This window comes from Trichosurus vulpecula, chromosome 7 (assembly GCF_011100635.1).
Source record: "Trichosurus vulpecula isolate mTriVul1 chromosome 7, mTriVul1.pri, whole genome shotgun sequence".
Lineage (NCBI taxonomy): Eukaryota > Metazoa > Chordata > Mammalia > Diprotodontia > Phalangeridae > Trichosurus > Trichosurus vulpecula.
In genome coordinates, this window is record NC_050579.1 from 54,986,008 (window position 1) to 55,013,709 (window position 27,702).

General features: G+C 39.8%; 1 protein-coding gene across 2 annotated transcripts in view; it reads left to right on the forward strand.

The window, feature by feature from the left end:
* The first annotated feature begins 11,011 nt into the window (after positions 1–11,011).
* The window catches only part of DENND2C (DENN domain containing 2C), a 39,515-nt gene continuing 22,824 nt past the window's right edge, over positions 11,012–27,702 (forward strand). For both annotated transcript variants that reach the window (XM_036765836.1, XM_036765837.1), the window contains exons 1-7: positions 11,012–11,998; positions 12,634–12,770; positions 13,670–13,782; positions 14,111–14,281; positions 19,316–19,412; positions 23,869–23,913; positions 26,509–26,696. In XM_036765836.1, coding sequence (XP_036621731.1) covers positions 11,163–11,998; positions 12,634–12,770; positions 13,670–13,782; positions 14,111–14,281; positions 19,316–19,412; positions 23,869–23,913; positions 26,509–26,696 — 1,587 coding nt within the window. In that variant the 5' untranslated portion in view covers positions 11,012–11,162. The remainder of the gene's footprint in view (positions 11,999–12,633; positions 12,771–13,669; positions 13,783–14,110; positions 14,282–19,315; positions 19,413–23,868; positions 23,914–26,508; positions 26,697–27,702) is intronic.

The window sequence follows — 27,702 nt, forward strand, 5'->3', positions numbered from 1 at the left end:
TTTTGTTCTATTGTACATTGTGTAGTCATTGTACATACTATTTTCTTGTTTTGTTTAGTTTGCATCAATTCATATAAATCTTCCCATGCTTCTCTACATTCTTCATATTCATTGTTTCTTATAGCACAGCAACATTCATGGGTGCTGGAGCCATCTCTAACAGGCTCAAGCCTGACTGTTAAATTTTAAGTGTAAGCATTTCCACCTCAGAAATTGGCAATTAGCTACAAATCAGAGCTTGATTTATGGTTTTGTTGATTGCCTAGATGTAAGAAAATGTTAATAATGCAGAGTAAACTTAAAAGTATGCGTATGCTCTTTTTTTTTTTTTTGAGAGTCTGGTTGTTAAACATTTACCAGCACACTTCTGAATGCTCTATAAACATTGCTCGAGGTCAGCAGTAATGCAATAGAATTCTTGGGGAATGAAGACTCCTCCTGACAGGAGGCCTTGTGGCTGTAGGATGATAACAACAACTACTAGCATTTACATAGCACTTTAAGGTTAGCTAAGTCCTTTATATCTATTATCTTATTTGAGGTCAGAGTACTCCTGATAATATGCTATTATATTCATCCATCACTCAATCGATAATCAATAAACATTTATTAAGCACCTACTATGTACTGTGTGCTATGATTGATCATTCCCCAATAGGTGAGCATCTACTTTGTTTCCAGTTTTCTGTTACAACAAAAAAAGTGTTGATAGAAATATTTTGGCATATATGGGAACTTTCTATCTTTGATCTCTTTTGGGTATGTGCATAGCAGTGGAATTTCTGGATCAAAGGCCTGAATTTTTTGGTCATTCTTTTAGCCTAATTCCAAATTGCTTTCCTAAATGGTTGGACCAGTTTACTACTTTGCCAACAGTGTAATCTTAAGCCTGTCTTCCACAACCTCTCCAACCTTGACTATTTCCATTTTTTGTATCTCTGCCAGTTTGTTGGTGTCAAGCGTCCTTTATTTAGATAGTTATAGTCAGTACATATATGGTTCTGATTCTTTTCCATTTTCATTGCCTACTTAAGAAATTATATAAACTGATTCTGACATTCAAAGCCCTCCACAATCTGAAATCGACCCACCTTCCCAGCATTATCTCATACTGTCCCGTCCCCCCCCCGCATTCCAACCAAATTATATTACTCTCCACCCTCTGTTCTCATTCTGCCCTGTCCCTCGGCTTTCTCTTCTGCCTTGTGCCTAAATAGACCTCCTTCCCCATGGGCTTCTTTTGAAACTTCTCCCTTGCTTCAAAGCCCAGCTTAAGCACAGTCTTCTCCATGAAACCTTCTCTTACCCTCTCTAGATGAAAGCAGTTACTTCCTCCTCAAATTGCTCATAATACTTTGACCTGGACCTCTCCTTTTCATCTCTCTCTCTCTCTCTCTTTCTCTCTCTCTCATTTGTATACATGTTTTTTTTTTCCCTCCTCCGTTAGGTTATAAGCCCCTTTTGGATGTGTCCTATGTAACTTTGTATATATAGTATCTTTCATGTTTCCTTAATAGTAGAACTTAATAAATGTATAGTAAATAAGTTACCATATCCCTTTATATAATTCTTCCATATGTCATATTCATTACATGGCAACATGCCATAATTTATTCTACTCCTCCTAAATTGTTGGATGCAAATTGTTTTGGGTCTTTCACTTTTACGAATAAAAGTGCTATCACAAGCACATGAATCTAGACAAGTCTTCTTCTTCTAAATAATATTCTAGCATTTAGGCCTAGTAGTGAGATTACTGGGTTAAGAGATAGGATCACTTTGGTAACTCACTTTGTCGTTGGGTCATTTTTCAATTGTGTCTGACTTTTTGTGACCCCATTTGGGATTTTCTTAGCAAAGATTCTGGAGTGGTTTGCCATTGCCTTCTTCAGCTCTTTTTACAGGTGAGGAAACAGAGGCAAACAGAGTTAAGTGACTTGACCAGGGTCACACAGCTAGTAAGTGTCTGAGGCCAGATTTGAACTCTGCACCACCTAGCTGCCTTAAACTCTCACTGTATACTTTTAAATTACTTTCTCAAAAGATTGTGCCTTGTGCATTGCATCTAATAGTCAGTGGGCCTTAAGTTTAGTATGACTACTATAAAGTTGGTAATAAACTAATAAAATGTGCATTTAAAAAAAAGACTTAAGTATTATAAGGAGAAGCCTGTTGGATTAGGAAACAGAAGACTTGAGTTCAAATTATGATTCTGCCACTTACCACTTATATGACCTTGGATAAATCACTTAACCCTTCCAGGCTTGGATTTCCTCATCTGTAAAATTAGGGCATTGGAGTATATGACCTCTCCGTCCATGACACCATAATAAATGCTTGTTAAACTGAGTTCACAGCTCCACCAACAACGTAATAACATACCTGTTACCCACAGCCCTGACTATTCAATTTTATTGTTTTGAACTCTCTTTATTAATTTCATGGGCATAATAAGGTGGTGTCGCAGTTCTAATTTGTATTTCTCTGATTATTAAAGAGTTTGAAGAAGTTTTCAAGTGATTACTAACAATTTGTAATCCCTGAAAAACCTGTCCTTAGCTTTTGTCTGCTGATATACTGGGAAATAGATATTGCACAAATTTATATCAGTTTCTTTCAGATTCTGCATTTTTTGGATTTTTTTTCTAAAATAATGACTGCAGGCATTTTTCCTACTGTACTTTTTTCCCTTTTTGTTTTGGAAACACCTTGTGCATGCGTGTGTGCGTGTGTGCATGTAAAATCCCTTTACTTTTAATCAGATTAATTTGCTTTGTGCTTTTTTGTATGAAATTTTTTTTAAAAAAATCATATTCTTTTATCCCCAATACAATGATAATTTTTGTTTTCTCCACAAGTGGGATGATTATTTTTTCTCTTAAGTGTTTGTATTAAAAAATATTTAGGTCATCAGTACCATAGAACAGTTCCTGGCACACACTTGATGCTTCATAGATGCTTATTGCTTTCTTGCTTGATAGTGGTCTAGTATAGAGCATTAGGGCAGCTAGTTGGTACAGTGGATAGAGCTCTAAGTCTGGAAGAGGGAACACTCATTTTCCTGGGTTCAAATCTGGCCCCAGACACTTACTATCTGTGTGACCCTGGCAAAGCCACTTAACTCTGCCTCAGTTTCCTCATCTGTAAAATGGAGAAGGAAACAGCAAACTACTCCAGCATCTTTGCCAAGAAAACCCCAGATGGGGTCAGGAAGAGTCAGATGTGACTGAAAAGGACTGAAACAACAGTAGTGATTTTGGCACAAGATCAGTATATGAGGGAAATATACATGCAACATACATGGCCGGATGCACGTCAGGAATGAGTATGAATGGGGAACACTTGCAACTACAGTGACTCCTTTCAACACCTGTCTTCTGGTGATTCTCCGACTCTCTCAGTCCAAACTCCTATTTAAATTATGGTCCAAAATTCCTTTAAACTACTCTCATCCTCCTGGGTAAGTAGCCTGGGGCATCTCCGAGTCGTCCTAGGGGACTGTACTTCAGTAAATACCAAAAAGGGTCTGCGTGTGAAGAGTTAGAGGTGCCAGAGTGAAAAGTTTCTTTTCAACCCCCATAATAACCCTAGTTGCCATGCAAATCAATTTGGGAATAAGACTGACTAGGGCTGTGGGAAGCTGCTGAGGCTGGTAACCTCTTTCCTACCCTCCTCCCCACCCTTCCCCCCCCCACCCCGCCCCAAGTGCTGTACTCCCTACCACTAAAATAACAAAACTCAGCTAGTGTGGGGTTGATGGGGCTTTGTCCCAGGGCGCTGATATCCAGGGGGCCTCTCTTCCCATTACCTTGCCTTACAAGTCTTGAGCAAGTCCACACCCCTAAGCAGAGCAGGCATTTCTGGGTTTTTGCTACCAGTGTCCCACAGACATGGTGTTAGTCTCTTAGATCAGCCTTCCCCATTCCCCCTGCCCCCTACCCTCATGTCCTGGTGTGACAGCACCCGTGGTTGGACTCTTCTCTGACTGCTCTTTGTCACTGCACCCCTCCCTTCCCCAATGCTGACCTCACTCAACCTTTTTTCCCAGAAGAAATCACTCCTAATTATGGTCCTGTATGCAGCTCATCCTTCCTGAAATGTGTCACCCGGAACTCCAGATGTGGCCTGACCAGATCAGAGCAAGCAGACTATCACCTCCCTAGTGCCGGATACTAACTCTGCCTCTCAGATGGCATTTGCTTTTTTTGGATTCTACCTCAGCTTTGACTCACTGAGCTTGTCTGTGAGTCTAATTTTGTAAAAATTCCACATTTTCCAGATGTACTAATATTTAGCCACATTCCCCCATCCTGTATTTGTAAAGTTGATTTTCAAAAGTGAATGTAAGGCTTTACATTCATCCTATTTCATCTTATCTGAGCCCCGCCCAGTGTTCTCTCCAGCCTTTCAAATCTTGACTGTCATTTTTTACGTGCCTCTAGCTCTTACGCATTCTGCTTTTCTGAACCATTTGACACTTCTTGATTTGTTGCTTAATTATGTCTTCAAGTAATTTTATGTGCACATTTCATTTTTACTAGATTGCAAGGTCATCATGGGAAAATATTCTATTTTTTTCTCTTTACTAACGCTTCATACATTGCTGAAGTTAAATGTTCATCCGTACTCCAGAATTTAATGAAGAACAAATGAAATAAGCCAGTACTTACAGACTCTCTGGCTTTAAAATTATCTATTAGATTGTACGCTTCTTGGGGGCAGGAACTCTGCCATTTTATGTTTTGTCACTCTGTCCCCAGCGCCGAGTACAGTTGAATGAAATGGGCATCTACTTTGTCGTTGAACTGAAAAAGTACAAAGAAAAAATTCTCTTGAATTTAAATGAAGATGAGATAAACTGCCTGCTCCCCCCACCCCCAAATAGCTTACGTAAGTAAAGGAGAAAATGAAATTTCTTGAATCATACCATGAGTTTCTCTTCTGTCTCAGTGACCTCATCAGCTCCCATGGGTTTAATTACCATCTCCGTGCAAATGACTCACAGGTCCACATATCTCAGCCCCAGTCTCTCTTATGAGCTTCAGTCTCATACATCACCTTTGGCCTGTTGGACATTTCAAACCAGGAGTCAAATAGATATGTTAAAAGAACATGGCCAAAACGGAGTTCCTTATCTTTTCCCTCAGTGCCATCTCTCTTTTGAGGGGTATTCTAAGTCACAGCTCGCTAAGATTATAAATTGCCAAGAAAGTGCCATTGTGCATCGGTTGAGAGAGTTTCTGTCCTGAGAATTCCCTATAGTAGTGAAATTATAGGGTGGCCAAAAAAATTAAAATTATGACTGTTGGGGATTCAACCATCTTTCACGACACCCAGCTTTGTAGTCTCAGGGTCACCTCCAACCCTCTCTCTCACTCGCACCACATATCCAGTCAGCCTAATCTTGTCCTCTCCTCGTCCATATGTCTTGCGTCTGTCCCCTTGTCTCCGCTCACATAGTTACCACTCTAGCTTAGGCCCTCCCTCACCCATAGCCTTCAAATTGATCCCCCGTCCTCGTCTCTCCCCCATTCCAATCCACACGACCACCAAAAAGTACAGATCTGACCCTATCACCTCTCCCCTACTCATTAAACTCCAGATATGGCTAATATCAATTATGAACTCATCTGGCATTTAAAGCTTTTCACTGGCTAGCCCTATCCTACCTTTTCATACTTATGACATAATGTTTCCCACATATTCCATGGTCCAGCCAACCAGCTTTCTCCTCTCCTACAGCACTTCAGTGGACTGGACCCCATCCCTGGAATGCATTCTCTTCTTACCTTCACCCTCTAGGATGCCTGCTACCTCTGACTCAAAGTGACAAAGCAACACAAAATGTTGGAGTCCCTGCCTTCAAGAAACCGACAGTCCAATAGATAATTCTGAAACCGTAAAATTTGTAAATATTGGCTCTTTTCATTTGTTCTTCATTACATTCTAGAATATGGGTGAGCCTTCTCCAGGAGGCCTTTCTGGCTGCTGTCTTAATTGCTTTTGAATTCTCTTTCAAGAAGCCTTGTATGTGCTTTGTATGCATTTTGTCTGTAATTTTATATACGCATGTTGTTTCCTCCATGAGGATGTAAATTCCTTGAAGGTAGGATCTGTTTTATCTCTTTTTTTTTTAAATCTCTATTTCCTCACACACTGGTATATTTGTTTTTGTTGTTCAGTCATTCAGTCAGGTATGACTCTTTGTGACCCCATGGACCATGCCAACATTTTCCATGGAGTTTTCTTGGCAAAGATACTGGAATGTTTTATCATTTTCTTCTCCGGTGTATTGATGCAAACAGAGGTTAAGTGACTTGCCCAGGGTCACACAGCTTAAAAGTATCTGAGGCCACATTTGAACTCAGGTCTTTCTGACTCTGGGCCCAGTGCTCTATCCACTGAGCCACCTCATTGCCTCCAACTGGCACACAGTCAGTGCTTAATAAATTCTGGTCGATTGATTGACTGATCTGGTCTTCAGTCAGTAAATTGTTTGTAAATAGAATTATTTACAAAATAGAATTGATCTGAAAATATAATTTTTTAAAACCTCACGTTGTCTGGTATCATTATAGTAGAAATTTAAATAAATTTATTTTAAAATATTCTCTTGCTGGGGGCTCCACTGAACTTTGGTTTGAATGACTGAAAATCTACTGAGAAAAAAAATTGAGAATCACCAATCTCATTTTATAGATAGTCAAACCAACCACCAAACCAGCCTCAATCCCTGAGAAACTAAGTGGCTTGTCTAAGGTTATACCACCAGTTAATACCAGGGCTAGGACTAGAAATCAAGTCTCTTGGTTTTCGGCCAGCTGCTTTTTTAACTGTTCTGAACTTTTACTTTACTATCAGACAGTGATTTAGCTCTTATTTAAAGAGAAAACAGAGGCAGCATAGCAGATACAAAACCGGCCTTGGAGGCAGAAATATTTGAGTGTAAATGTAACCTCATTCATATTCTGTGTGTGTGACTGTAAGCAAATCACTTAACCTCTCTGTGTCCCAAGCAACAGCTCTTTAAGATTATAAATTGCAGAGAAAGTGTCATTTTACATTGGTGGAGAAAGTTTCCACCTTGGGAATTTCCTATACCAGTGAAAGTGTACGTTGGCCAAAAAAACAAAAACAAAAACAAAAAAAGAGAAAAGGCAGCATGTATTTTTTTTCTTAAACTCATAAAACAATAAACTTTATAAAACTAACCTATCATGACACATTGGTACAGGCAACTTAGATTTATCGATAAGTTTTCCAGATAATATAGGAATAAGTGAAGGAAATCTTATGTGAGAAAACTCTCTCCCTTGACCCAGATAGAAACAGGTATAGGACATAGTAGTTGCAGAAAATCCTGGAGAGCTGCTTGAGTCACATAGGGGTTAAATGACTTACCAAGGGCGAACATCTATTAAATGACAGAAGTGGGATTTGAACCCGTCTCCCTGCCTCCAAGCCCAGCACATTATCCTCAGCAGCACTCTGCCTTGACTTCCTTAGGATAAACTAGGCTAATGTTAAAAACTATCTTCAATTTACTTGTTTCTAGCAGGGTTTTGCTGGGGCCCCCAGATGGGATTTGCCTGGACTGTGTTATTTTCTGGTTGTTTTAAAGTTAAAATTCTTTTCTTCTTAGGGCAGCCTAAGGAGTCATTTTATTTGCTTTTTCTCTTTCCAAAATACTCGATCTAGTTCCAACCATAGTAAAATACATACATGTCTGTGGATGCAGGGTGGTGTAAAGTTAGCAGAGTGCTGGAGGTACTTTATCTCATTTCAACCTTAGAAAAACCCTTTGAGGTAGATACTGTTCCCATTTTACAAATGAAGAAACTGAGTCTCAGAAAGGTGAAAGGCCTGGGGGGTCAGACTATTTTAAAAAGTTTCCAGGCTATTAAAAACCCACAAGTTATGAAGGGAAAAATACTCATCTATGAGACTGATAGGCGGTGAAGAAAAATCTCCTTTCCAAGAGCAGCCCAACCAAAACCACTGGAACAAAGAAGGGCATTCTTTTTTTTTTTTTTTGGAGGGGGGAAGGCAGGGCAATTGGCGTTGAGTGACTTGCCCAAGGCCACACAGCTAGCAAGTGTGTCAAGTGTCTGAGCCTGGATTTGAACTCAGGTCCTCCTGACTCCGGGGCTGGTGCTCCACTCACTGTGCCACTTAGCTTCCCCAGAGGGAGTTGCAGGGATAAACTGTAGCTACTGCACCCTGGTGCGATTGTTTCATGCCCTCTTCTACCCACATGGTTTTCATTTTGCCTCATTTTTAGCAGTATCCCATCCTCCCTCCAGCCAAGTGCCATCTTTTGAGGAAAGTTGATTACAATTACTTCCCATCCGCGTTTCCTGTGCTACAATGACAAGCAGTTTTTTGTGTTCTTTTATCAATCGTGGTCAGCTGCCCTGACAAGGGAGGCCAGGATGCTTTCCTGCCTGTTAATCAAGGCCGCACAGACAAAGCTCAAGGAAGGATGACCCGTGGCTCAGGAAGTTTTGAGTCAATTGCTATTTATAAGTCGTATACACTAGGACGTGAGCTCAGGTCTCCATTCAGGATAGGAGGGGAAAGTTTTCAGCCAAATGCTACATGTGAGGAAACGGCTAATGGGCCTGACTGAGTGAGACCTCTGTGTGAAAGGAAGGAATGTGAGAGTCACTGTAAGTATTCCTTTTCTGCCTCGTTGGCTGTTTTGGTCTGTGGGCGTGGTAGCAGTGTGGTGAGGAGTTCAGGTTTGGGGCACAAAAAGGCTGTTAAGGAACACTGGGATCTTCGGCTCTCTATGTGTCTTCCTGGTGGCAAGATGGAAATAAAACTTAATGGTGGATTAAAGCGATCTTAACATAGAAGGGAAAATAGGAGGGGCAGCCAGTGAGCCCACTTCCAAACTGCCTCCTTACTCAGCTGGTTACATACCTTCCATTTATGCATTTTCAATGCAACAAGCATTTATTAAGCGCCTACTGTGTACCAGGTGTTGTTGGGGATATAAAGGCAAAAATGAAAACAGCACTTTCCCTCAAGAAACTTATGTTCAACTGGGGAGGGGACAGGAAGGGCAATAAGTACGTAAAATAGTCACTTAGGGAAGGGAAGCAGTGGAGAGGGTGATACACCAACAGCCATTGCAGAAGGTGAAGAAATTCCCAAAAGCACTTGACTAGACCTTCCAAGCTGAGTTATTTCTATAAAATAAGAGCTGACATTTATAACTGATACAGTACTTAAAGGTCTGCAGAGGTTGGGGATATAAGTGGCAGTATTAGATCCATTTTACAGATGAGAACACTGAAGCTTCTCCCACGGCCACAGGGCTAGGATGTGTGGAAGCCAAAACCCAGACCCAGATCTCCTGGTCCTCATAACAATGATCTTTCTCCCAGATTGTCCCGCCTCATTTGACTCTCCTCCTAGGCAACCCGGAGGCCCAATGGATAGCGCAGTAGGCCTGGAGTTAGGAAGACTTGTGAGTCTGTCACTAGCATCACCATGCCAGGCAAGTCACTTAACGTCTGCTTTCCTCAGTTTCCTCATTTATAAAAAGGGAATAAAAATAGTGCCCACCTCCCCAGGTTGTTGTGAGGACCAAGCAAGATATTTGCTGAACGGTTAGGTTGACACCAGGTACTTTATCTCATTTGTGCTATTTAAATGTTAGCTATTATTAACTATTATTATTTAACTTTTGTCTGCCTCAGTTTCCTCAGCTGTAAAAGGGGGATAATAATTGAACCAGTCGTACAGGGTTGTTGTGAAGATCACACGAGATGATATTTATGAAGTGCTCGGCACATCGCCTGGCACATAGATGGTGCTTAATAATTGCTTGTTTCCTTCCTTCCCCAACCTTTCGCTCACTAAGATGTATTTTTATCCGTCTTTTTTTTCCTTTTTCTTTTCTGGGTGTGATTAGTGGGGCTGGCTCTGCCACTTAAGTCATTTAGCCTCTGGGTTCCTATGTAAAATGAAGGTTTCAGTCAAGATGACTTCTGAGGCTCCTTTTAGTCCCAAATCTATGACAATATGAAAAATCTTTGGGAGAAAAACAGTTACAGATGAAATTAATTGTGTAGACTTTTATGACCAGCTTCTTTTTTTAAAAAAAAAGTGGGACTGCCTTGTTTCAGGAAATTAAAATTTCATTTATTAATTTTATTCATTATTCATATTTTTATTCACTCCATTCATTATTCATATATTCATTTATTCAACAACCCTTTATACAGATGCAAAGCACTGTGCTAAGCTCAAAGATAAGACAGATGTGTTCCTGCCCTCATGGAATCACACAGGGGGAAAATATAACAGAAATAAATGACCGGTGATATACGATAAGTATAGACTAAAACAGCGCAGAATAGATTATTATTATAATAAAAGTATAAGTGAGTTACAAGGTCATTTATTTTAATTAATGCTCATCTACATTCATCACATTGGGAAATGCCAAAGGTAAGGTTCTCATAATATTGTTGGCACCTCTTTCAAGGGACACCTTGTAGGGCTTGTTGGCAGTTGGGACATTTTTACATAAGCAATGCAAGTATGCTATTTAGGGATGTGTGCTTCAGTATTTCCAAAGATCTGTGATTTTATCAGTGTGTCTACTCCTTCCATTGTTTTGGCATAGCAGACGGCCTTTATGAATTGCCATGGCCAAAATCATTTGCTTGCTGTCAGCACACATTTTGATGATTGACCCCTTAGCTAAACCAGGGGTAGCAGACATGGTTGACCTTGGATGGTCAGATCTGAACTGGAGGCATTTCTAACTTGATAGGATGGAGTGGAACAGAACCAGTGAGAGGTCACCTCTATTCCACAATGAGGTATCGTACATAGTAGGACGTATGAAGACACCATAGGACATAGTTGGAAGATAATCACTACCAAAGTAGTTAAAACTGGGACCTTAAAATCCCTTTTTTTTCTTTTTTTTGGTTTTACATTCTGTTTTTTCCTTTCCCTTTCGAATAGGACAGTTTCAAATCAAGCTCTTGGCACTTTTCTACGGAAGAATTTTTAAAAGCCATTTCAGGTTGCAGACGAAATGGAAATAATGCGATCATTGGGATTACAAATGAAGGGGAAGAGGAGAAAAGTCCTGGACCAGTTCTTGCAATGAAACCTTTATAAAAATTCAGTCATTTGACATGCGCCCAATAGGGAATATGGAGCTTGGCTTTTCCCGTTCCACTGTCCAGACACTGTCAAGAAGCCATTGCAAGAACATCAAACAGAAGATCTCTCAGTGGGAAGGAAGGACTAATGGTGGGTCTAATCCAGAACACCAGCAACTGAAGGACTTTGGAGTGAGATATAACTGTAATCGTGATGGTCTTTCTAAGACAACGGCTGCTTCTGTGGGAAAGAGTAAAAATTTGGGACCTCTTAACTCTCCAAATCTGGGACTGGATCTGAGGGAAGAAGAGGTCAAAAGCTGTGATCAAAGTGAGGAAGAAAATGAGAGGCATGAATATGATTCAAGTTTATTTAACAATGAAACAGAAACCAACATGGTATGTTCTCAGGTCAAACAAATTGAAAGCTGGAAAGATGATGTTTTGAATCCAGAGAATACATTGCCTCCTGGAAACTTTTATACCTCAAGAGTATTATGGAAGAAAATGGAAGCACTTCCTCCAGATAAAGTCTTGAATTTGTCCTTAGAAAGCTGTGGCTCTCCAGCGAAAGAACTGAATTTCAGAGTTCTGGATAGGCCAAATGGAATAGCCAAGAGTTTAGAAAATGTTTACTCTGATCCTGAGGGACAAGAAGCTGGACCTTCTATAAACCCTCTGCCAAAGCCTCGTAGGACATTCAGATATTTATCTGAATCAGATGGTATGCCACTTAAAGAAAATAACTGTAGAAGAGAGAACTGTGAAAAGCAGCCACTGGATAAGTTGTTTGTAGAGCCCCCTATACCCCCTGCTCCGGGTCTTGAAACAAAGAAATATGGTGGAAAAATTAGAAGGAGATCTAAAAGGTTTGTCTCAAGTCATTTTATAAGTGATTACAAGCTTTATGGGTTGAACTAGATGGCCTCTGATGTCCCTTCCAATCCAGAGGCTCTGTGTTGCTTGAGTTTTGATTTCGTATTTGCAGAGTTTTCCTCTTCACAACAGGCTCGGTACCATTTTCCTTCTTTTGATTACAGTCCTATTCTGAATACACTGACACTTAATTATCTGAGAGAAAAAAAATTAAGTAGAACAAGAAAAAGTGGAAGGACAGGAACTAGCTAATGTACCAGCTTGGGAACCAGCCGCACAGACTAGCTAGCAGCTCTGAGCTTTTAAAAAAGTATAGATGAAGCACATACTTGAACTCACTCTATGGAACATGCAGAACTTAATTCCAATTTTTTTAACTGTGATTTGGAGCATTCTTTTAAAAAAAGAACATGATTGCATAAAATTTTTTTGAAAGTTTAAAAAAATTTTCCCACAGTGTGTCCAAAGTATATAGCTAGCTTAATCTGTCACACATAGCTATCTGCTAATGAAAACACTTTTGCTATCAAACTTCATTCTATAAATTTAATCTTTTCTTTGATCTTTCCCATACTGACAGAGGGTGAGATTTGGGTGAAAAATTATTAGGAAATATGTCTTCTTTTAGGAAATCCTTTGAGTTTGAAGATATCCAGCACTTTCGGAATCGGAACTCACCCAAGATCAATGAAGAACTTGGAGGAAGCTCTGGGTCAGCACTTTATTACACACAGTCAGAGGACAATATCTATGAGGATATCATATGTAGGTATCTACAATCTGCCTGATTACATTTAATAAGTATGAATTTGGCAAAGCCCTTAACTGTAGGGTGGTGGTTTCTTTCACAATCAGTCACTCCTTGCCCTAAAGGAAAAAAAATCTGAACCTCCCAAATGTAATTTTTTTCCCTTCTGTACTGGATTTTTACAGCTGCCTTAGTAGGTTACCCAAATAGAATGTTGATAAACTTTGCACAGTATCTTGTTTACATTTATCAATAGCAGGGATGTAGTGAAGCCAGCTCAGAATCAGCCTCTAAAAGCCAATATCAGCCTTGAAGGGCCAATTGTTAAATTTTCAGTGTGAGTACTGACCTCTTGGAAGTTGGCAAACACTATAAATCAGGGCTTGATTTATTGTTTTGTTGATTTAAAACTTAAGAAAATGATGGAGAAAATAATGCAGATTAAACTTTAAAATGTGCCCTGGGTATGTACATGTATGTGTCCATATGTGTGTCTTATATACATATGTATATGCATATATAATGCATTATGTATATATGCATGTGTGTATATGTATAATATTGCTTATATGTATAAACAACCCCATTCAACCCTGTAAGCTTCACAGGAGTGAACACCTGTGAACTATGCTGGTAAATGTTACAACCAGCTTTGAAGCTGGCTGCCATTTCTACTACGAGCTCTCAAAGCTGCTTCTTAAATGTTTACCAGCATATCTTTATCTATAGGTGTTCACTCCTGGGTAGCTTATGGGGTTGAGTGGAGTTGCTTGAATTATAAGCCCAAATCTTTTCATCAGGATAGAACAAGAAATCTTTACATATCTCCGATGGATTGATATTGCCTTTGCTAGCTGTGGTGACTCTGATTTCTTTTAACTACTATTTTCTGTAATTTTTCTCATGTTTTTTCAAGATCCTGCCAAGGAGAATCCATATGACGATATCAAAGTAACACCTATACCTGTGTGGAGGGCTCCCTCAACATGGAAGTTGCCACCATCTAAAAATACTTTTAAGCCACCCAAGGTATGTGACAACATTTGGTTGGATTGACTACTAGTAAGAAACATTAGTAAGAAACATCTGTTTAATCCAAACAAAAGTGTTAGAAGAGTCTTCATCAGTATGTATGACTGTGAGACAGTTCTTTGGGAAGATACTTAAATTGAAGTAGGAGGGATTTCAATTGGAACTGAGAGAGACTTCCTAAGTTACAAAAAACTATGATTCTTTTTACCAAGAAGGACTTTGTAAAATTTTAAAGAGGATTTAACATTTTATGAAACTCTTTAGGCATATGGAGGATACTCAAATTGTGTGCCCTTTACCAATGAACTTTCTTCCCTTTCTTTAGCTTCCTCCAAAGCCTCCATTCCTCTATCGTAAGACTATGGAACTGAAGAATTCACAAACCTATTCACGTTCAAAGCTCACAAAAGACACGACTTTGCCTGTCACTTTAACGGAGTGGAAAATATTCCGAGCTGGAGAAGTTGCAAACAGGAAAAGAAAAAACCTCCCAAGGGTAAAGAGGATTCTAATACCTTCCTTCTTCTTTAACACTTTAGCATTGTTCTATGAAAGACCAAAATTAAACAAACTTGTCTCTGAAAATGGCTAGTGGGTTAGACCCGACCTCCTGAAGCCAAGGCTGGAGAGTCAAATAAGTGGCTTCTGGCAAAGCTGCTTTTGTGTATTTGGCAGATCTGGATTATTTTAGATGTTTTAAATCTCAGTTTTTCTTTCTAATTGGCTCAATTTACATAAAAATCAGAGGCCTTTCCAAAGGCTCATATCTCAGAGTTTGGAGTCTCATATATTAGAAACACATCTGCCTTCATTTCGCTCCTGTTCTGTTAGTTTCTTTTGTTATCTCTCAAATGAGGATGGCTTTTTATGACTTTATTCAATATATCTGCAACAATGCAAATTTCACTTGGAGGAAAGGAAGGCAGAGTTGGTTGGGTTTTTTTTTTTTAAGTTTGTTCTTTTTGAGCTGGTGATAACTAGACAAGGTTTGGTCTGGAGAAATGTTTCCTCCTTAAAGGAGGAAGGTTAGTGAATGGTGGCTGTTGAGTCTTATAGACTAGCCCTGCTGGTATAACAGTGATAAGGCCCCAGCTCCCAGCAGCCCTTTTAAAACAAAAGCTAAAAAGGTAGGGGTTGCCAGTGGGACAAATAGGAAGTGATAGGAAATCATTCTATTTTATAAACATTCTGAATTTCTCTGTACTTTTGAAAATTGTAATTAAAGCTTTTGTTATAAAGCCATGTAGTACTTTTTTAATTCTGATCACTTTAATACTAGCTTGTTATCTTAATTCTCTGTGAGCTAGTTCTAGTTCAGAAGGTCCACGGACCCCTAAAGAGTCTGTGGATCAGTTTCAGGTGGTCCATGAACTTGTGTGGGGAAAAAAAAAATTGGATTTTTATTTTCATTAACCTCTAACTGAAATGGAACATTTCTGTCAGTTATCTAAAAACACAATTTTGAGGAGGGACCTGTGGGTGACCTAAAAAAACTGAATTATCCCTGGCTATTCTAGAAAATCATTTAGCACATTCATCTGTATTGCTGACTTTAATGTTTAAAAAAAAATAACAGCTGTTTTTTGGCTCAGTGACCTGTGATTGGCTCAGTGGGAATGATCTTGTTTCCTGATTGCCTTAATTCTTCTGATGTTTCCTGCCACTCCCTCCTCAGTCTGTGAAAGAGTTAAGGACATACAGGGTTCAGAGAATCTCAGAATTGGGAGGGGGTTTGGGTCTTTTTTTAGCGAATATTCTCTTGAGCTCTTCCCCCTTGTTTAAATGTTGAGAAATGTTTGTAAATTGAAGGCTTTAATAAGAGTGCCAAGAACCCGACAAGCATCTTTGCCTGTTGTGTTCACCGTGCTGAGATAACAATGTGGCCTCCTACACAACCCAGAAGCACCAACCATGTGTTCACTGGATGAAGAGCAGATATCCTCATGTGTGAAAGCATTTTGGCTTCCCCCATCTTGGCCTGTAGAATTTAGAAAGGAGTCCTAGCTCCTCTACACTGCTCCCACTTGACACCTCCCAATAAGTAAAAATAATTATGGTAGTGACATTAATATCGTGCTTTAACGTTAACTACTCGGAGTTACTGAGTTTCATTCTGCCTGGAGAGGAATCGGCTCATTCTTCCTTTGGCCTAACCAGAAAATTTTCTTGAAAAGGTAGGAATGAGAAAAAATGACAAAAGTATTCAGAGGTGGGCAAGAGTGGACGGTTAATAGTCCTACCTGAAGCCCTGCCTGGAGGCTGAATCCTTTCGGGACACCGCATGTGTAATAGAGATTTTGACTTTGGAGCATTCTCAGGAACAGCATTCCACAAGAATGGCATTTGGTGTGTTGACTGTGTTGACTGGAGCCTTCCCTGGAAGAGAAACTGGCCTCACAGTATGAAAATCCCTGATCTAGTCCATATGCCTCTTCCCCACCCTTCCTTTCTCTTCCCTGCTGTGGATTGGAGGGCGGGCTGGGTGGAATTATTTGCTACAATAAATTTCCTAGTGCTTTGTAGTGTTTATTAGTTCAAGTATCTACAGCAATATGTTTCCATCATATCTTTGGGAGAATATTCTAACAAACACAACCTCTTTTTATAAAGGTGGGCAGGGGTTTCTCTTCCCAGCTTTTAACCTAAATTTTAATTTTTTATCATCTGATTTCCTCTTTTTACTTTTGTCCAAAAGCGAAGTAGCTCTTCTCCCTCGAGTGCTTATAAATAATCACTATGCTTTTTTATTCTTCTTTTTTTAACCCTGTACCAGCAGGCCTTATTCTTTAGTCATTATCTATACAAGATAGGAATGTTCATTATTATTGGTATTATTTTTAATAAGATTAATTCACACTTGTAGAGCATTTTGACAGCCTTTGATAATTTCCATGTTGGCCTTTCACCTTTTTAAATATGTTTCTCTTTCTAAGTCCTTTATGAGGCTTAAGAGTGTGATCAAATAATAGGGTGGTAGATACTGGGCTTGGAGCTAAGAGGGATGTGGATTTTAACCCTGACTCCTACGGTCCCTACTTGTGTGACCAGGAGCAAGCTTCTTCTTTTCTAGGAGCCTCAGTTTCCATTATTAACCATTTGTAAGTGGGGCTAAATATTATTTATTTATGCTGTCTTCTACAGTGTGTTGTGAGCAAAGCATTTTGTGACTATTCAAGGGCCCTGTAAATGTGAACTCCTCCTCCTGTAACTATTGAGGTTTTAAACAAAAGGTTCTTAAAACTGTTTTGTTTTGGCTGTCTGGTGCAACCTGTGGACCCCTTATCAGAAGAATGGTTTTTAGATGCATAAGACAAAATACATAGGATTACAAAGGAAACCAATTATATTGAAATACAGTTGTCAAAATATGTATATTTTTAAAAGTAAACTGATCCCAAGTGAAGAACTCTCATTTGAGAGTAATCTGCATAGATCCCTATGAAGTATGTAGTACATTTTGCAAATGAGAAAAGTTCTAGGTCACAGGGCTAGTAAGTGACAAAGTCAGGATTTGAACCCAGGTCTTCTGACTCCAAGTCTAGTGCCCTTTCTACTACATTACACATGTCTTTGCTAAATTTCTATTTGGTGGTGGTGGTGGTTGTTTTTATAGTGAGGTTTAAGAACAGCAACTTTTTGCTTTTATTGTGAATATCCACAGGAAAAAAAAACTTTGAGGAAATCAGAATAATCCAAAAATGTGGGAACATTATGCGTATTGGAAGCATGAACTATTTTCTTTTTCTGAAATGACTCAACAGCTTACCAATTGCCAAGATTGCTGCAGAAACATGAAAAATACCCAAAAAACAACTAGAATATTTCTCAAGCAATTTTGAGGCTGGGCTCTTACTTAATGCTCTCAATAGTGTATATTCGCAGTATTAAATATATCAAATATGGGTTAACAATGTCACTTGGTAAACATTTATTAAGCACCTACTATGAGCCAAACACTGTGTTAAGTGCTAAAGAATAAAAAAAAAAATTTGATTAATGAGGAATTTGTAAAAAAAAAAAAAAAATTCTCTTATAAAGGTGTCAGTTGGTTATCTCTGCTTCCTCCTTCCTTCTCCTCCATCCTGCTCCTCCCCAGCAAACCGCCCCCCCCAACTCCTCCCAAAAGCATAGAAAGAATTTAACTGGGTCAGGTCCCTAATTCTAAGACACGCCCAGATAATGCAGAGAAGCAGTTAAGCAAGAGTTTTGACAATGAATGGGCAGGGCTGCATTCACTGAGATTGATTAAAGTAATAAATGAAGCGTGAGTCCTGTGCCAAGGTGCTCAAGCAATGGCAAGATGGCTGCCCAGTTTGTTATAAGCGGACTTACATTTCAGGTAGTGGTTGGCCGGAATGACTTCTAAGTTTGCTTTGGACTCTAAGATTCCATAATTCTAACAAAAATGGCAAAATATGTTCATGGAATCCCAGACTTTAGATGTGTCCTCAGAAGGCTTCTAGTCCAGCATGGCACTTGGTATATGCCAGAGCCATAATTAGTGTGGGATGAGTGGAGCTGTGTCCCAGGATGCTAATGGGAGGATGGGAGAAGTATGCCACCTCCCCTTGGCAATCACTTTCTTCACACGTTGCCCTGTCATCCTCCAGAGGCATGGGGCACAACGAGCCCTGTGGACATAGGTGGGGACAGGCTACCTCCTTCAAGCTTGACTATAGGTGGAGTTTAGGCTACCTCCTTCTAATCCAGCTGTGCCCACATCATTGTGTCTCCATCGTCCCACTTTCCCCTTGCCCTGAACAACTGAATTTGCCCCAGAGAAGGCTTGGCTAGTTACACCTTTGCCTGTACTCCACCTCCTGCTGGTCAGGAAGCTTGGTAGAAAACATCTCCCACAACAGGGAACTCACTATCTTTTGAGGCAGCCCTTAAGAAGCAAGATAAAAGTTGTATCTTGGACTCTTCTTATTCTTCAGGGGATGAGGGCCTTTCATGTTCATAATGGTGTTGGATATGTCTGTAAATAGCCTTGTGACGTTATTTAGACAAAAGGGGTAGAGAATTCAATTTGGCAAACAATTACAAGGTATGGTTATTCTCTTCTTTGTACGTTATTGATGGGAACAGAAATAACTGAGCCCCACCCTGCCCGCCAAATAAATGAATGTTTCACTTCCTACTTCGGGCAAGAGGAAACTTGAGTTCCATAGCAAAGCCCACTTTAGATACAGCTACACTAACCAGATTCACTGACATGCTGGGACACGGGATCCTGGAAGGGCCTCCAAAGGAGCTCTTCTAGAAACAAGCTCGGCCTCTTCTACTTTCATTGCCTGAATGAGATCAGCGCTCAAAACCAGAGTTAATCACTTTCAGTTAAAATTGCATCCCTCCCATGTGACAGTTAACCATAACTTTAGTTTTTATTTAAAGAGTTTAAAAATCTTCCAACCCGAAAACAAAAGAAAGGCCTTTGAGAACAAGGGGCCCCAGATACTCAAACAAAGCTCAGGGTTTTGGTGCCTGTGGCTGCTACTTGTAACCTATACTTTTCTGTTTGGGATTTCAGCTTGTGTTGAAAATACAGGATATTTTTGATTCCAAGAGAGGAAAGAAGAGAGTAAAATTGCATCCTTGCACTGGGAAGGAAACACCCCCTGCCAAAGGTAGGAAGAGTTTTCTGTCTCAGCTTCTCACAGCTTCCTGAATGGGAGACGGAGCATGCCGAAGCAAAGCGTGCCATTTGTTATGTGAAGAAACTTCAACTCCAGAGTAATAAAAAGTGGTTTTCCTTTGGAGCTAGCAGAATGGGGCTGTGGACTTGGAACCTTCTAGATTACAGGGTTCAGATCCTGGTCAGTGTAGCTAGGGTCTAACTTAGCAGAGGCTGTAGAGGGCAAAGGAACACAATTTAGTATATGTTTGAGGGATAATGCTTGGCGCAGGGGTGGGGAACCTGTGGGCCCTAGGTCCTCAAGTATGGCCAAACTTCACAAGAAGTTTGGATTCCATCAGAGGGCTACAGTTGAGGACCTAGAGGGCCACATGTGGTCTTGAGCCCGCAGGCTCCCCACCCCTGTGTTGTGTGGTCATTTAATAAACTCCATTGCCCTACGTTCTTAAGAGGCCTAAGATGGAAACTCCACTGGCTTAGTAGCCCTAAAAAAATGTTCTGAGGACCTTATACTCAATACTTAAGTGAACTCTAACATTTTAGTTACCAAAGGTGCTGTCAGTAATAAGAGAGGTCATCTCATCCTCCTGCTGTCATAAAAGATGACATCCAAATCACTGAAGCCTAATGAAAATTAATATTATGTTGAAGACCTCCAAAGAATGAAGCCTTGAAAACTCATTTTAATGTTTAACTCACTATAAAAAATGCTTTTTTAGCTCGGAGGACCGAGAATGGATGTTTTGGTGATAGTTCCCTCTCAGTCTGCCCTCAGTGGAGCTGCAGATGAGATGGTCTCTCCCCACAGCTCTTCACAGACCTTTTTAAACTATAAAGCTCAGAAACTGGACAAAGGCTTCTAGTTAGGGCCTCACCGATGCTGACTAGTAATAGCATTTACATAGTAATTTAAGGTCTGCCAAGCACTTTACACACTATGTCATTTGATCCTCACAACAACCCTAGGAGACAGGTGCTATTTTATCATCCCCATCTGACAGATGAAGAAACTAAGTCAGAGAGAAGTTAGTTGACTTGCCCAGGGTCATACAGGCAGTGTCGGAGGCAGGATTTGAATTCAGGTGTGTCCTAACTCTTAAGTGCAGTGAGCTATCCTCTGTATCACAGAGGATACATACTCACTGTATGTAGTTCATAGACATCATACCTGTAATTTAGTACTTAATCCTATCTTATATCGTTTGATACACTTTCCTGTGTTCATCTTGTTTCCTCAGTTAGTAAGCTCCCAATAGTCTCAGTTCTAAGCCCCTTGAGGACAAGAACAATGTCTTATACTGCTGTGTCTCCCACAGCACCTCATGAGGTTCTGAACTTATAATGAGGTTGGGGGTAGAGGGAAGATAAGCATTTATTAAGCACCCTAGTGTCTGCCAGGTACTATGCTAAGGGCTTTACAAATATTATTTCAATTGATCCCCATAATAACCCTGCAGAGTATTGTGATCTTCATTTTATAGTTGAATAAACTAAGGCAGACAGGTTAAGTGATTTGCCCAAGGTCCCACAACTAGTAAGTGTTTGAGGCCGGTTTTGAATCCAGATCTTCCTGATTTTAGGCCTGGCACTATTCAGTTTCACCATCCAGCTGCCTCTATTGTGGCTAGCTAGAAGTGTTTGGTAAATACTTCTTGGTTAATTGATTACAATTCTATTGGGCATTCTTTGTATGATACGTCTTTACAAAGCTGTTCTGATCAGTTGTCCTTGAATTAAGCAGTGAATTATCTACTATTCTCTCTCAGGGTTGGTTTTTAAATTTTTCTTCTCATATTCATCATAGAATCTAACAGTGAGAAGGGACCTCAGAGGTCATTTCTGATCCAGTTTTTGCCTGAAGCATTAATCCTGTTTACAACAACTGCAACAAGTGTGTTATCAAGAATCCTGTGGTTTTTAATTCTATGCCTGAATTGTCTAACAGAGCTGTAGCAAGACTTTTTTTTAATTCCTGAATTTTCTCCTAGAACTGTGAATCACACTCCCCTATGGACATATACTGCTTCTACATATCTTATGACATCATGTCATTTAAAAAAAATTTTGGCCATAGAGTAGCTTGGAAAATTACATGCACAAAATTCCCCTTGAAAACAAGAATAGTTTATAAAGGAAACAATTAAGTTAGATGTTGGGGAAATTTAAGTTTAAAGATAGATATGCAAAGCAATGCTCATCACCATGGGAATTTGTTCAATTAGAACTACCCTGCCTGAAGAACTCTGCAAAGTGCTTTACACATAGTAGGTGCTTCACAAATATTAGCTGAATTTGGGGACTTAGCTTTAACAATTTCTAGCAGTAACTTTTACATATCACAGTCAGGCAGAGAAGATGCACACAGAAGGGAGATGAATTGGATTGAGATTTATGAGAGATGGAAGACCCACACTCAAGAACAGAAATTTAGGGCCCAAAGTGAAGGCTGAAGCTTTGCAGGGAAAATATCTTCAGAAAGATTAGACAGAGGTGTCTTGAAGGGAATCCCATAGGACTGTTGCCGCTGGGATGCCCCTGGTAAGACAGAGAGTGGGAAGAGTTTAAGCGTGGCTGGGTCAATGCCACTGACTCTGGAGTGAGAACCAACACCTTGGATCAACATTCCACCTGGGTGAGGCTTCCGACTTGTTTCTCTGTAGGCAAGTTGCTTAACTTCCCTGGGCCTCAGTTTCCTCATCTTTAAAAGGAGAGGGCTGGATCCAGGGGTGGGGAACCTTCAGCCTTGAGGTCACATGTGACCCTCTAGGTCCTCAATTTCAGCCCACTGACTGAATCCAAACAAACGTTGTGTGAAGTATGGATTCAGTCAAAGGGCCAAATTTGAAGACCTAGAGGGCCACATGTGGCCTCAAAGCCAAAGGTTCCCCACCCCTGGTAGACAGTCTCCAAGGTGCCTTCCAGCTCTAGTTCTGTGATCCTAAGCCGCCTAGCCCTCAGAAAGTATCAGAAATCTGAAAAAGAAAGATAAACATACACAAACACAATTCCTTCCTTAAGACAAACTTAAAGCCCATCTTCTGTAAAGAGAGAAAGCAAATGCTCTCTGAAATTCTTCCTAAGCCTATGGTAAGAGGAATATATACCACCTCTTCCAGCCAGCCTCAAATTTCGCAATTTTCTTTCAAACTACAAACTACATAGCTATCATGGGCATTTTTTACCATGGGAAAAGTGGGTTGCATTAGAAGTGTTCTTTGTTCTATCATATCTAATGCTACTAAAACTTGGCCTTGAAAATGTTTCATTTCTACATATGCAATGTCATTAGCATGTACAAAAGATAATTAAAATCAGTGGAAGGAAGAAAGGGACACCTTGGAGTAAGGATGGGAGAGATACTTTGTGGACTGAGTTACGCCACATTCTGGTCTAAGGATTCCATACTGATTTAGAATAGTTTTCATGAAAAGAGTTCTCTTATCCTTTCTGTTGCTCTTAGCTCGCTCCACCTGGAACCAATTCAAGTCATAGGATGAGCCTGGCGGAATCAGGATTATCACCATGCCTTCATGGGCATTCCAGGAAATAGCATGCTAAGAAATGGTCATCTATCCTTCCCTTAAACACCTCCAGGGATGAAAAACTCCATAACTCCTCGTTTGACATCCTTTGTTTGTGCCATTGATTAAATAGGAACAACGACTAAAATCAAGACTTTATACTTGGTCTTCTTAAATTTCATCTTACAGATTTGGCACATTTTTCCATGGTGCAGATTTGTTTTGGAACCAGATTCTGTCATCCTACATGGCAAATACAAAAGATAATGGTCTTTGTCTTCAAGGGGCTTCCCAGTTTAGCTGGAGAATACAATGCCTGTTCACACTCATATACAAACGCACAATAATTAGAGTAAAACAAAGGAATTGAGGGTAAGGGAAAGATGTAGGTCCAGAGGAGGTTAAGCTTTCTTCTGGGAGGTGGAGTATTTCTTTGTACCAGTTCCTTGGTAGTCTGCCCACACTTTTGCTCTTTTTTGGACATTTCCATTCATGTTTTAACTATGAATGCAGATCTTTTTTTTTAAGCTAACTAGGCTTCATTCTACCTTTCCTATATCTTTTATACATAGCAGAGGGCAAAAAGGGAACTAGCCAGGCCCATCCTCAGTTAGACTTACATTTCTAGAATTGATCTGGAACTGAACTTTTTCCTAGGATTGAGCAGTGGCTAGTAGACTAGATTAGTCTGTAATTTCTTCTCTTAGCCTTTGATTCCTCACTGTTGAATACTGGAAGGCAAAGGAGATGACAGCTGGAAATGGTGAGAAGAGAGGCCATGTCTATTTCTGCCATGTATAAATGTTGCTCCTTACAGTGGGTCTCAAAGTTTATGAACTTCCCTAGGACCTCAGTTATTCCTTACTCCCTCAATTTCCCATCATAATGTACAATATACAAATGAAAATCCTTTTTCTGTCCTTTCAGGTGAAGCCAGTGGGAATGAAAGTGATGCAGAATATCTGCCAAAGAGTGAGTGAGTCAATGGAGCTCTTTCCATTTTCATGATGAATGGGGTTAGAGGTGTGGAGTTGTGATTAAGTTGACTTTTATCAGATGGAGTTTCATGTTTTGGGTTTTTTCCTTACCACTGATACCTGTTGGTTCTAGGCAGCTCAATAGTGCATTGTCAGGATGTTTTTCATTTGAAAAAAATGTTCAGGTAACAGAGAAAGACAGCCCAGTATGACACTTAGGTTGGAATGGTCCATGGGAGTGGCACAGAGTACCTGTGTAGTCTTGTTCTTAGCATCCAAGGAAGAGCAGGTGAATCATTATCGAAATTGGTTATTTATCAGTGAGGGCCCAAGTTTTCAGGCACCCAGATGCATTTATTGAAGCCAATTAGATAGCTCATAGTTCAGAAAGACTACATTCAGCCCCTTTTTATTTACCGTTACGTGAAGTTATTTCCCATTGCTAGAACAATTGGGATGACTTATCTCACTGGCATGTTTATTCCAACAACAACATTTAATTTAATTTCAAATGGTTGCTTCAAGGCAAATTATTTTGTTTCTGTTTAACAGAATGGTAGCAGGAGATGTGGAGGTGGTCAGAAATGGGAGCTGGGTATGAGACAGTCTCAGGTATAGGACCCAAATGCCAGAATTTGATTTAATTCAACATTTACTAAGTACTTAGTACATGATATGGACAAGAGTATGTGCAAATCTTTGTGCCAGGTGCTGGGAAAACAAATATGAAGAGAAACTACCCTCAAGGAGTTTATTATTAATTTGCCATAGGACAAATTAGAGATGTTTTGCTATGAGTCTTAAAGACCAGAAGTCTAGAAATCTAGTGTCATGCTAGGGCTGAAATGGAAGAGAAGCTCGTGTCAGGTTAAGAATACAAGCAAACAGGAGAAAAGTCAAAGAGTATATATAGGTATCAGAGATCAGAGCACATCATGGATTTTTATGAAAGTACATCTAGTGCTCCCTCCACTGGACCATGCTGCTTCAGGCAGTTTCATTTTGTAGCCTGGGTGAAGGTGAAACTCAGATGATCACCAGTTCAGTTTGGATGTGTTACAGTGACGCATTCGGTGTTGCTGGCATATAGCAACAGGCTCTGAATATCTAATTTGCTGGAAGTGGAACAGGCCTTTGGGATGGAAGTTTGCCTAGAGCATGGGATTTACTGAATACTTCTATGAAAGCTATTTGGAACCAGTGGGGCTATTGACTCCTTGAGGCATCTTGTATGAATTTCCATAGTGAAACTTTTAATCAGCAATGAAACTTAACTTATGGAATGGAAGGAGAATGAATTGTAACTCTAAAATAAAAAGATGAGTCACAAGACATGTCTAGTCTTAATTGCGTGGGAATTATACACTGATTCCTGGGATGTTAGAGTTTTATGTGGTATGTACTTTCATGATATAATTAGTTTAAAGATGTGTTTTTTTCTTCTCTGTTTTTCCTTTTTGGTATATTCCAGTTCATTGATGTAAGCATATATTGAATTCTTTTCAACAATGTGTGTCATAGAAAAAGCAGGGAAAGGAAAAAGATTTCTTTGGTGAGAAGTTGCATCTTGTTTTAGTTATTAAAAGCTGACCCTGCAATTTCAGGACCATCCTTTTTAAAAATAAAGATACCATAGACCTAACAGTGACTTCTGTCATTAATCAAATTTTCTTTTTTTTTTTAAAAAAAAAGCCTTTTTTTGCATAGGCTTTACATCTGATTTGATGGCCTTGGTGGTAGAACACAGACTTGAGAGGAAATTGGTGTGCCATTAAAGAGATGATAACATAAAGGACCTTGATATCATATTTGTGTTTTATAGTGCAAGCATAGGTTCCCAAAGAGTGCAATACCGCCTGCCCCCTAGGGGGCTAGAACAATCTGGGCAGAGGGGTGGGGGCAGTAGTAGTCTTAGGTACAATTGGGGGGCATTGAATAAAAATAAGGGGGTGGTGGAAGCATAAGGAAAGAAGAGAAGAGAAGAAAATTTTGAAAAACCATATGTACATGTTTCTTCCATTGTGTAACAGAGTTAAAGTCATAGTGATTACATTATTTTCCAAGTAAACACACAAAATGCAAGTTATAACTGATCAGTGGTCAAGTCCACTGACAGGTCTTAACAAGCAAGTGTTGGCAGGCGAGCATGTCCTATTATGCATTGTTGGGAAGTCCAGCAGGAGTATGTGCATGTAATGACTTGTTTGCAATGTGATACTGTAGTTACATGCTGCAATAGTACATCATCAAAATTTCAATGCAGGGAAAAAAACCCCACAAATTTACAATAAATATATTTTCTATTTTTAAAAAAATAATGCAAATTAAAAAAAACTATTAAAGGATTAAAGAAAGTAGATTTCCGGGGGGGGGGCGGTGCTAAGTAATTTCTTTTTTCTTTTGAAAAAGGGGCGGTAAGCCAAATAAGTTTGGGAACCTCTGGTCCAAAGTAATGTCTATTTAGCAAACATCAGTTATTCACCATTCATTAGATGCTCTTTAGGAAGACTCTTAAATTAGGTGTGATCTCTAGATGCTGGAAGCGAGGCTCCCTGCAAAGGAAAAATAACATTCTTCCATTTCATCATAGATCGCCACAAGCGAATAGCACAGCTACAACAGTCATCCAAGAGGAACCCTCACTATCAGACTCTGGAGAGGGACCTCATTGAGCTGCAAGAACAGCAGTTATTTGAACTCTTTGTCGTGGTGTCTCTGCAGAAGAAACCACTGGAGATGACATACACTCCTCAGGTCATACAGCAGTTCCCCAGCAAGGTACTTCTTAAGGAAGGAGATCTAGAGTCATTCAGCAGTCGTGTGTGTGTGTGTGTGTGTGTGTGTGTGTGTGTGTGTGTGTGTGCGTGCGTGTGTGCGTGCGCGCGCACACATGCACATGTATAGTTTTTAACTTATTCAATCTGTTTCTTTTTTCACCACTAACTTTTACCCATAAGAGGTGGTTTATTTTTGTTATTGTTTAATCATTTTTCAGTTGTGTCTGACTCTTCATGAACCATTTGAGGTTTTCTTGGCAAAGGTACTAGAGTGGTTTGCCATTTCCTTCTCCAGCTCATTTTACAGATGAGGAACTGAGTCAAACAGAGTTAAGTGACTTGCCCAGGGTCACACAGCTAGTAAGTATAGGAAGGCAGATTTGAATTCGGGTCTTCCTGACTCCAGGCCTTGCGCTCTATCTACTGTACCACCAGAGATGGTATATGGCATATGTCAACATAAAGCTACAAGAAATCTTCTACATAAGAAGACCAAATCATGGACTTTTGAAAAGTCAGTTCTGTTTTAAGGGGTGAGAAAGTTCAGAGATGAGCACATTTTAAGCAAAGCCTGGATTAGTGGGTTCAGAACTGGACCAGGAAGTAACTTGGGTTCATTGGATGTCTTTACGCAAGTAACTTGACTTCTCCCTTAATGTCTTGGTTATACTTTAAGAGGAGGTAAAAGCTGGGGTGAAAGATGTTAAAGATGAGTAGGAGTCATTTTGCATAAATAAAGATGTTAGCTTCAAAAGAGTTGTGATTTCATTAGTGTGAGCACTCCCTCCTGACTCAGAGAGGAACTCCTCTGTGCTTTAGGAGATGTCTTTATAAGTTTCAGCAACCAAGAAACTTCCTAAGCTGGTGACCTGGTTGACAATGACCCTTACTAATCTCAGCTAGGATGGTTATTAGGTAGGCTTATACTTGAAGTTTTTCCATCTTGGTAGAATTTGGTAGAGCTTTCACTCTTATGGAATATTCTTCACGAACCCAGGGTCACCTCC